General features: G+C 36.2%; 1 protein-coding gene across 1 annotated transcript; it reads right to left on the bottom strand.

Annotated features, from left to right (window-relative positions):
• LOC109327050 (uncharacterized mitochondrial protein AtMg00810-like) lies at positions 403 to 1,134 on the bottom strand. The gene has a single exon (XM_019560038.1). It carries the CDS (start codon positions 1,132 to 1,134, stop codon positions 403 to 405), a length of 732 nt encoding a protein of 243 aa, XP_019415583.1.

Raw genomic sequence — 11,982 nt, 5'->3', positions numbered from 1 at the left:
TTAGTTGCAATCCTGTTCTTACAATAGATGTGTTATTGAAGAAGTAGAATTTTCAGTGTATTCAACCAAAGAAAGGACCATACATTATATCAGTTGGTCTTGCTTGGAAAGAAAGCAACTGAATGAAAACTGAATGCAACTACTTCTTAACAAACTAATTGAGGCACATTTAACATTTGCTCAAAAACAAAGATGATCTGCCACTAAAGCCAATCCTAAGGAAGAAATAATGTTTTGTCAACCAAGGCTTGATCACGAACCAACCAAAGCTAGGAAACTTGCCCAAAAGGTCATCTGTAATCTACAATCTGCAATAAGAACAAACAAAGAAATATTGCCTCATGTTTTAAGCCATGGGCCAAGTGTTAGTAGACAAAAGTAGGGAAATATTTAATACCCCCTTCAAGTTGGAAAGTGTATATTAATCACTCCCAGCTTGCTTAAGTTGTGGTTGAAGGGAGTAGGCTCCAATGGTTTGGTCAGGATGTCTGCTACATGAGCAGAAGTGGAGATTGGTAATAAATGAAGCAGTTTATTGTTTAGTCTCTCTCTAATAACATGACAATCAATCTCAACATGTTTAGTACGTTCATGAAAAACAGCATTGGCAGCAATATGCCTTGCCGAATTGTTATCACAATATAATAGAGCAGTGTGTTTGTAAAGAACTTGGAAGTCATTGAGGAGGTATGTTAGCCACTGAATTTCACAAGATGCAATGGCAAGGGCACGGTACTCTACCTCAGAAGATGATCTAGAAACAGTATTCTGTTTCTTGGATTTCCATGAAACAAGGGAGTCTCCTAGGAACATGGAATAACCTGAAATGGATTTCCTAGTGTCGGGGCATGTGGCCCAATCAGAGTCAGAAAAACCTTTGATTTGGATGATGGATGTAGGAGGATATAGGAGGCCCTGCCCAAGTGTTCCCTTTATGTATCTAAGAACACGAGACATGGTTTTGTGGTGTAAGACAGTAGGAACTGCCATGAATTGTGTAAATTGTTTCATAGCAAAGGTAATATCAGGACGGGTGTTAGTCAAGTAGAGAAGCCTACCTACAAGCTGTCTGTAGGAAACAGGGTCATGATAAAGCTCACTGTCATTTTGGTGCAGATGAATGGTTTTAACCATGGGTGTTGGATCAGGTTTAGAAGTGAGAAAACTAGTGTCATGTAATAGATCCAACACATATTTTCGTTGGCATAATGCAATGCCAAGCTTAGAACGAGCCACTTCAAGGCCTAGGAAATATTTCAAGTTTCCTAAGTCCTTGATTTTGAATTGTGAGTTAAGGTGATCCTTGACAGATTAGATTCCGCTTATGTCATTTCCAGCCAATACTAGATCATCAACGTAGATCAACAGGGCAGTGAAGTAATTATCATTGGTTTTGATAAAGAGAGAGTGGTCATGTTGGGATTGTTTGTATCCCAAGGAAAGAAGAGAGGAAGTTAACTTGGCAAACCATTGCCTACTAGCCTGCAGCCATAAAGGGATTTATTTAATTGACAAACTTGATTTGGTTTTGGACTATACACACCAGGGGGTAAGGTCATATACACAACCTCATCAAGGTCTCCATGGAGGAAGGCGTTATTGACATCAAGCTGGTGTAATGTCCAGCCTTGTGTTGCAGCCAAAGGCAACAGTAATCTAATGTTGGTGAGTTTGATGACAGGGGCAAAGGTCTCATTGTAGTCTAATCCTTCGACTTGATTGTAACCTTTAGCAACAAGGTGTGCCTGGTGTCTCTCAATGCTGCCATCAGCATTGTATTTGAGTTTGTAGACCCACTTGCATCCAATGGCTCTTTTATTAGGTGGAAGGGTAACAAAGGTTCAAGTGTTATTGAGGTGTAAGGCAGCAAGTTCATTGTTCATAGCTTCAACCCAATCAGTGGATTTTGTGGCTTGATTGTAGGTTTTTGGCTTAATATGGGAAGTGATGGAAAGAGTGAAATTTAACTGTTTGGTGGATAGGGTTTTATAGGACAGGACATGTTCAAGAAGATGCTTAATGTTCTGATGTTGTGTAGTGGGGACATAGTTCAAGTAGTTACAATGGTAGTCCTAGAGGTACCTAGGTGGGTGTATGGACCTAAGGGACCTTCTGGTGGGAGCCTCAGCAATATGAGGAATAGGTGAGGTTGGTGGAGTAGGAGTGTGGTTGGAAGGGTCAATGTAAGGCATACTAGTTTGGGTGATAATGGTGTCATCATGGAAGGGAAGGTTGAGGGAAGGTGATGGTGTGGTAGGCAAGGGTAGGATACCTTCAATCTTGGTAGACTCATGATCAGAATTGGATATGACTTGGTAAGGAAATATATGCTCATAGAATATGACATTGCGAGACAAGAAAATATTCATGATGTGCAAGTTGTATAGAAGATACCCTTTAGTCCCAATGGCATGACCAAGGAGGAGGCATCTGGTTGCTCTAGGATCGAGCTTGGCTCTATTATTGGTGAGGGTGGAAGCGTAGGTAAGGCATCCAAATATGCATAGGTAACTAAGATCATGTTGCTTGTTGAACAAGATTTCATATAGGGACCTAGAATTAAGAACATGGGTGGGCAACCTATTGATCAGATGAATAGAGTGGAGGACAACATAACCCCAAAAGGCTTTAGGCATGTGAGATTGGAAAATAAGGGAACGAGTGGTGTTTAGGATGTGCCTGTGTTTTCTTTCAACAACAGAGTTCTGTTGTGGTGTTTTAACACAGGATTTTTGATGAATAACCCCAAGTTGGTCATAGAAATTGGGTTGAATAAACTCCAAGCCATTGTCGGTCCTAATGACCTTGATCTTCTTATTGTGTTGGGTGTTGGCTAGCTGGAAAAAGTTATGGACCAAGTTTCGTGCCTCAGATTTATTGTTCATAAGGTAAACCCATGTCTACCTACTAAAATCATCCACAATGGTCAAGAAGTTTCTATGTCCATGGAGAGTAGGGATGCTAAGAGGACCCCAAATATCCATGTGTATGAGGTCAAAAGGCTTAAGGCTTAAGGAGGAGCTCCTTGAGTATGGTAGCCTAGACTGTTTGGCAATATGACAAGTATCACAAACAAGCTTAGAATCAAATTTGACAAAAGGAAATTGCTTATTTATGCTCTGTAAAACAGATAAGGAAGGATGACGCAATCTAAAGTGCCAAACATCAAAAACAGGAACATTATGTTTGTTTACAGATCCAACTACATGTAAGGATTTATCAACAACTTTATGATTTCTACTAAGGATGTATAAATTGTTATAGGCTTCAGCATGCCCAATCATCTTCAAGGAAGTCGTATCCTAAATCAAACAAAAATCCTTATCAAAGACAAGCTTGCATCTTAAGGAACAAGCCAACTTATTAATAGAAATTAGATTGTATTTGAAACTAGGCACATATAAACAATTATGCAGAGTAAGTGTGTGTGTTAAATGAATGGTTCCTGAATGTTTGGCAATCATGGTAATATTGTTTGGCAACCTCACATGTATGGGTTTGATGGAGAAAATGTTTATAAAGTTTGATGCATTATTTGTAACATGATCAGTAGCACCACTATCCAAAATCCATGTTTCATAGTTGAGAATTGTACCTGATACTTCAGAGTGTTCCTTGTTGAGGTAATCTTGACTCACTTGATTGATTATGTGTTCATGGCTAGTTATCTGTAGAGGTTGTTGTGCTTGTGTGTTGCATGATTCTCTATGCCTTGTCTGTTGCCCCTTGTCTTGATCAGTGTGAACAATGTTGACAGTTCCATCTTCTTGTTTGGCCTTAAACTTGAAATTAGGGGGAAATCCATTCTTAAAGTAGCATGTCTATGCAGTATGTTTCTCTTTGCCACAAAAGGTGCACACTTTGTTATTATTCCATGGTCCTGAGGTTCTTGAGTTATTTGTTGGCCATGTATTCGTTTGATGCTTCTTCCTGTTATTGAAGTCAGTGTTTCCTCTACTTGAGCTCCTGTTAAGTTGATTCCTCCAAGGTTGGGTCGAGTTGATGGATTTGACTACCCTTTTGTTGTCAAATCCTGGTCCCTCATGTTGCCTTTCTTGTTGCATGACTAGTGAAAAGACCTTGTTCATGGATGGTAGTGGTACCATAAGGAGGATCTGAGCTCTTACTGTGTCGAATTGTTCACCAAGGCCCTTGAGGAAGCATATGATGTGCTCATATTCTCTGTAGGTCCTCATGATCCTAGGCATGTTGCAGCTGCACCTCACAGGGCAAGTACATACGGGTAGAGGTCTCAAGAACTCTAATTCATCCCAAACTGTCTTCATATCTGTGTGAAAGGTGGATATGTCTCTATCACCTTACTTCATTGAGTGAATCTCTTGAAGGAGATCAGATGTCCTGAAATGATCCCCCTTTGAAAATCGTTCTTTGAGGTCTTCCCAAAGTTCTTGTGCATTCTCTATATACACAATACTCTGAGCGATTTTCTGTTTTAATGATCTTGTGATCCAAGAGATCATAATGTTGTTGCATCTCTCCCATGAATCATATATTGAACTAGATGAGTGTGGAATTTGTATTGCTCCATTGACAACCTTGAATTTATTCTTTGAGTTGAGTGCCCTCTTCATGGATCTTGACCAAGATTCATAATTTCTTCCATCAATAGGGGTTGACACCAAGGTGAATCCTGGATTTTCTCTAGGGTGTAAGTAATATGGGCTATGTGTTGCATCAGAACTCTGATGTGTTTGTTGCGTTTGATCTGACTCAGTATCCATGGCCTTGTTCTATGTTGGACAGGAAGATATGAGAAAGTTGTGAAGGAGATGTGAAGGTATGGCCTTAGCAGTAGAGCTCTCACTTGGAGAGCTCTGATACCATAAAGGATTCCATTGAATATAGATGTGTTATTGAAGAAGTAGAATTTTCAGTGTATTCAACCAAAGCAAGGACCATACTTTATATCAGTTGGTCTTGCTTGGAAAGAAAGCAACAGAATAAAAATTGAATGCAACTACTTCTTAACAAACTAATTGAGGCACATTTAACACGTGCTCAAAAAAAAAGATGCTCTACCACTTAAGCCAATCCTAAGGAAGAAATAATGTGCTATAAACCAAGGCTTGATCACGAACCAACCAAAGCTAGGAAACTTGCCCAAAAGGTCATCTGTAATATGCAATCTGCAATAAGAACAAACAAAGAAATATTGCCTCATGTTTTAAGCCATGGGCCAAGTGTTAGTAGACAAAAGCAGGGCAATATTTAATATGGAGAATGAACAATGAGGATGAAGGATTGATCTAGGAGTTTTGCAATGAGGTTGGCGTTTCAAGAAGGGTCTTTAAGTTTTGGATGCACAACAATAAGAACGTTTTCAAGAAGAGATCATTAGAAGTATTGGGAAATGCTCCAAGTAATGAAAATGATCACAACAATGATATCAGTGATGGTGGTAGAGGTGGCTTTGATAGTGATAATAACAATTCCTTAGAACACAAGTAACAACAACAATGACATTAGCAGAAGTTAAGGTAGCTTTGTCAATCTTCATGTTTCTGATAGTGCAGTGGAACATATCATAGTTTTAATCGATCTTAATCCTCAGTCAAGAAACTAATTAGAATTAATTGGGAATGTTATATTATAGGTAGCAAATTTGCCATTATCAGTTTGTTTTGTTTTTGAATTTATTTATTGACATAAGTTAAGGCTATGAAAATGACATAAGATGTTTATTTTTTGGTCATAGCTTCAGAAATTAATGTCGCTCCATAAATGGTTCACCCTCTTCTAGTGATAGCTCTTATTGAAGTCACGTGTTCCTCTTGAATGGAGAGGAGATACAATAATTTAATTTTTTGGTGAATTTTTCAGTATTAATTATTCATTTACTTTCTCAAAAGTATGTGCACCTCTCAAAATGCCCATATTTAATTCTTTATCCAACTTCAACACCCTATATAGCTTTATCTGTATGGAGTGCAATCTTTGTTATGCCTTGACTTTGTCCTTTTCCGTGGCAAAATGGGCAATTCCGAGGGACATGTTGCATAGCCTACAAATTTTGTGGGGTAGGATATACAAATTTCATTTATTTGCCCATTTTGCCATGTCCATTTGCTTGCTAAGTTTATAGACATTTCGATTGGGTAATATAGTTAACTCACAGACAAAATAAAAACATTTCAAATAAGTTATGATGTAATGTTATTTTTAATACCTAATTTTTTAATCTAATATGATTTGTTTAAGTTCATATAAAACATTAAAATATTTGTTTATTTTTTCTCTTCAACTACTTTATTTACTCTATTTTTATTATATTATATGAACTTTTTTTTATTATTCAACAAAGTTCGTGAAATCATCCACATTTTTGTTAGCTCATTTTAAAATGGAAAAGATATGCAGATTTGTCCATTAATATACTGCGAACATGTCTACGCCCACTTAAATCTTTATAAATATTTATAGACACAGACAAAAGCAAGACGACCGTTTTTCCACTTGTTATTGAATTGATCCTGCAGGCCTTGGCTCATTTTGGATGGCCCATTTTGCTTTAGTTAGGATTCTTTCTGTTTTTAGTTAGTTTAGTCTGATTTGTTAGTTTTTCTGTTTTCAGTTATTTCCTCTTTTGGCAACTGATATTTAAAGCTTGTTTTATGGCAGGTAAAACATAACTCTCACTTGTAATTTTTCATCATTGATTCAATAATGATTTCAGAGATTTTCCCTTTCTTCTTTCTTGTATTCTTCTTCCTCCTCCATTCTTCTTTTCCAATAATTGTTAACATTTATTTATCTTGTTGTAGATGATGTCATATTGCTATTTACGGGTTTCTCACTTTGTTGAATATAGTATGGTAATCCGCAAGCCTCTACATATATTCTTATTATGACTAGCATTTAAGTGATATTATATTATAATCCACTTATTATAATTGAATGAATTTATGATTATAGATTATACCTTTTAAATAAAATTGAAGTTAACTTTGGAAATAATAGAGGTTAAGTTAAAAATATAATTTATTAGTAATAATAAAATACCATACATTTAGTTTACTGTAGGGTGTAAATGGTTCCGGTTTAAACCGCGAAACTGGTGAAACCGAACCAAACTGCAAAATGTGGCTCGGTTCAGTTTTCGCAGTTTGATTCGGTTATTTTCTTAAGGAACCATTTATGTTCAGTTCAGTTTATGCTTTATGTAATTTAGGAACCGCTAGAACCGAATCATATATTAAAGAAATAAATAATAAGGAGTGATGTTTTATTGTTGTTTAAATTCTTCAACCAACTTTATAACTTAAATTATCAATTTTGTGTGAATTGTAGTGTTATATATGTTACTAAATTGTTATTATGTTAGTATTATATATATGTTATTACCTACTAAATTATTTATTAGTATCTTCATGATTTGGCATATCTTCCAATTTTTATGATATTGAGTTTGAAACTAACATATGCCATATATTTTTATACATGTATTATTATATGTGTTACTAATTGTGGATTATAAGATTTTATATGTAACTATTATATATTTTACTAATTGATATATGTTACTAATCATGAATAATATTGTTATATATATTACTATTAGATATTTATGTTACTAATTGCAGATTGTATTATTATATATGTGATAATTCGTTTTTCTCTCTATAAATTACATAATTGTTATATATGTTATTAACAAATAATTATGAGTTTGATTTTTTTCTTCATCTATAAATGATTCATAATTTTTTATAATAATAGTAGTAGTGTTTTTCCTTTAATGAACAAACAATATTTATTGTAATTTTGAAACATTTTTTTATAAAAAAATAATAGGAAAAACCGTGGAACCAAACTGAACCATTCAAGAGCTGTTCGGCTCCTAAAGTTAATTTACGATTAATTGAGCGGAACAGAACCATATATTTGTGTTTGGTTCCCAAAAAATCGAATTTTACACCCCTAATTTACAGTGTCTAATAGTAATCAAATTCATTTATTAATAATATAAATACAGTGGCTAGGAAATGGCCATTGTATTAATTTTTAGAAGGACAGATGGATTCCGAACGAGAATGCTCCATGCCTTGGTTCCATAATAGTATCCAGGGAGTTGAGCACAGGGTGGCAGATTTTTGTGATGCCCAGGGAGAGTGAAACATGAATTTAATTTTTGACTCTGTTCCGGTGCATATTGCAAATAAAATTGTTGCCCTCCATCCTCCTAGAACTCTGCTAAATATGGACTGTGTTACATGGTCAGGGAGCAAGGATGGATCCTTCTCCATAAAATCGGCCTACTCTCTCATTGCGGGAGACATAAATCTTCCGTCGGATCCAATCACAGTCATGATATGGAGGTGGAAAGGGCCTTTTTGCATCTGTTTTCTACTTTGGCGTTTGGCTAATTACACTCTCCCAACAAATGAGCTTCGTTACAAGAGGAGAATGTCTACGTCTGATTTTTGTCCTCGCTGCCATGTTATTGAAACGGCGCTGCATACAGTTAGGGACTTCTCTCTTGTGAATTCTGTGTGGCGGACAATTCTAACGATTCCTAGCTCGCACGACTTTTTCAAAGATAACATCACTGATTGGTGTAAGAATAATCTGTTGAATAATGAGCCATCTCTTGGTGAATTAGATTGGAACCTTGTTTTTGGGATGACCATTGATGTCATTTGGAAGTGCAGGAACAAACTCATCTTTGATCGGGTTGATTCCAATTATAGTCAAATCTGTCAAGAGATCATGACTCGGTGTACAAACATGGGAAAAGCTCTCTCTTCCTTGAGTCCTGATGTGGTTCGGTCTGCTCTCCCTAATACATCTACCATCAGATGGTTTCCTCCAAAGCCGGGCTGGATCAAAATTAATACAGATGGGGCATTTTCTTCTGCTCGAAGTTTGGCAGCTTGTGGAGCGGTGGTTCGGGATCACCGTGGGGCGTTTCTGTTCGCTTTCTCCAAGCAACTTGGTCATTGCAAAGTGGTCCAAGATGAGTTGTGGGGCATTCTAATCGGTTTGCAATTACTTCTCCATCGGGGTTTCCAGAATATTTTCATCGAGTCAGATTCGCGGTTAGTATTCATCTAATTGGCTCTGGGTGTTCTCAAGTTCATCCTTGCAGTGTATTAGTTTCTCAAATCCGGTCCACTCTTACTCAGTTCCAGCATTTCCATTGTGCTCATGTTTACTGGGAAGCCAACTCAGTTGCTGATGCCGTTGCTAAACACAGATTGATACTAGAGTGTAGCTTCTGTATTTTTGATGTTCCGCCTAGTTTTTGCTCTTTAAATCTGCTGCTGGACAGTGCTGCTACTGTTTATAGCAGAGGGCTGTAATTTTGTCCTTTGTCTTTTCGTTTTGGACTGTTAGCCCCTGTAATTCATCAGAAAAAAATAGTATAAATATAAATAGAATACTATAATTTGTTTCCAAAAGACAACTTGTGAGTAAACTGAGGCCATTATTCAATTCCCCACCCATAAAAAAAAAGTTTTCTTAGGGTTAGTTTGGGAGTTGGATTTTGAAGGAAAATAAATGATAAAAGAAGGTTTGGGGCTATGAAATACACTTATAAAATAACTCTCAATCATTCAATTTTTCTTCATTTCCCTCCCAAATCCAACTTCCAAATTAAAAGGGGAATACAAAGGGGGAAAAGAATTGAACCCATTAATGACAAGAAAAAGGCTTTAAGATCCAGGCTATTTGGAGTTCTCTACCTCTTAAACTTTTGTTACTTAAAAGTCATAAAAGCTGGAGGATTTCTTCCTGGTTTTTTCCCATTTCATCTCATTTGATGATCAAAATTTCTAATTAAATTTAATATTTTAGCATATAAATAAATTATTAAGAATTGGGATCTTTTTAATTGTTGATGAAATAGAGAATATGTAGACAGATAAATCATGAAAGGATAGGAGAGAGGACCGATTATAGCTTAGTCACAATAAAAAAAAAAAAAGTTCTTATTTAACCACATTTTAGCCACATAAAAACTACACATTTTACATTTAAAACCATGGCAAACCACGGCAAATGGCAATAACAAAGGAACAACTAAATAAGTGTGGCTATTAGAGAAATGTTTCCGTGCCTAAATTTATATAAATCCAATATTTTATAATTTTTTGGAGCAAGAAAATTATATTACCAAGAACAAGTAACCACACACTGATCAACAGATCCAAGCTATTACACCAATCATCTAAAACTATTGCCTACCTAGCACATTAACCAGAGCTCAATTTATCACAATACAATTTCAGCCCAACATGAAATTTGACCCTCTCAAAAATTGTTCTAACCCCAATAGGCTCAATATCTACATTAACAACATGCCCTTGAAAAACGCACATATTTCTCATATTCCAAATTGCATACATGGTTTTAGCAACAACTCCCTTCATCAATTTGCACCTCCTACTCTTTCCTTATGTTTGCTGCTCAATCCATCTTAATTCAACTTGCCATCCCCTAGGATTGTGGTCAACTTTCATCCATATGAGAACATATATCCATATCACTACAGTTTTAGCACATAAAATGAACAGATGGTTTGCAGATTCTATCAGGCCACAAAATACACACTTTCTGTTTGTCCATATCCCAAACATATCCAACATGTCCTTAGTAGACAGTCTATCTTGACAGTCCAACCATAGGATGAATTGAGATCTTGGTCATGCAATATTGCCATATACATCTTCTTAGTGTTAAATTTCCCAATTACATTAGCGTCGGTCAAGCTCAAACTCTACATAGCATCAGTTCTGCACTTTAACATAGACTTTAACATCCAAGAACAACTAGAGCTAGCTTGATACTCTCTAACATCTTCTCCTTTCAAGTAATATGCATGAACCCATTTGATCCAAATTTTATCAGATTTAGAAGCAAGATTCCATAGTAATTTAACCATAGTGGCCCTACTCTATTCCACAAGTGTTATCAGATTTAACCCTCCAACTTGCTTAGGATCATACATATGGTCTCATGCCACATGCGTTTTCTTACAGTTCTCATCCTTTCCACTCCACAAGAAGGTCCAATACTTAGCTTCCAGATGTCTCATTTCCATTTTTGGTAAAGGGAACATCTGCTTCCAATAATTTACTATTGAGAATAACACACTCCTTATCAATTATAACCTTCCTGCATAGCTTAGAAGTATAGGAATCCAATGTCTCAACCTTAAAGTGATTTTATCAAAGAATGGAGCACACAAATTCAATGTAAGCTTCATGCTTGCAAGAGGGGCACCAAGATTCTTAAATGGTAAGGATCACACACTAAATACAGTAGCCTACTAGATTCTTTCTTGTACTGTCAACTCATCCCCCCAAAATATACCTTACATTTTGTAGGGTTGGCTTTCAAGCCTGTATAGTAAGAAAACTCATTGAATCACTTCATGATCACTTCCACAGACATCAGGTCTCCTATACTAAATAATAGTAGGCCATCAACAAAGCATAGATTAGTTATTCCCAACTACTCACACTTTGGATGGAAATTAAAATTAGCCTCAAACTTTAGTTTTTGAATTACCCTATGCAAGCACTCCATGACTAACAAAAAGTAGAGGTGAAATAAGATCACCCTGCAGCAACCCTCTCTTAGCCTGTAGCACTGCAGAAGGTACATTATTCAGTGAATACCTATATGACATAGTCTTTACACAAACCATAATCCACCTAACAAATTGATGATGAAAACCCAACTCAATCATTGTGTTCTTCAATGCATCCCAATCAACTATATCATATGCTTTTTTGATGTCCATTTTTATCACGCATCTTGGAGAAGGTCCCTTTCTTCCATACCCTCTTACTAGTTCATGTGCTAAGATGATGTTCTCATGAATCACCTTGCCAGACACAAAAGTTGATTAGCATTCATTGACAACATGATCAATAACTCTTCCCAGTCTGCTTGTAAGTATCTTGGAGATGATCTTATAGATGGTTGTACAATAGGAAATTGTTCTCATGTCCTTCA

The sequence above is a fragment of the Lupinus angustifolius genome, chromosome LG02 (assembly GCF_001865875.1).
Source record: "Lupinus angustifolius cultivar Tanjil chromosome LG02, LupAngTanjil_v1.0, whole genome shotgun sequence".
NCBI classification, from domain to species: Eukaryota; Viridiplantae; Streptophyta; class Magnoliopsida; order Fabales; family Fabaceae; genus Lupinus; species Lupinus angustifolius.
This window is presented reverse-complemented; position numbering and strand designations above follow the sequence as displayed.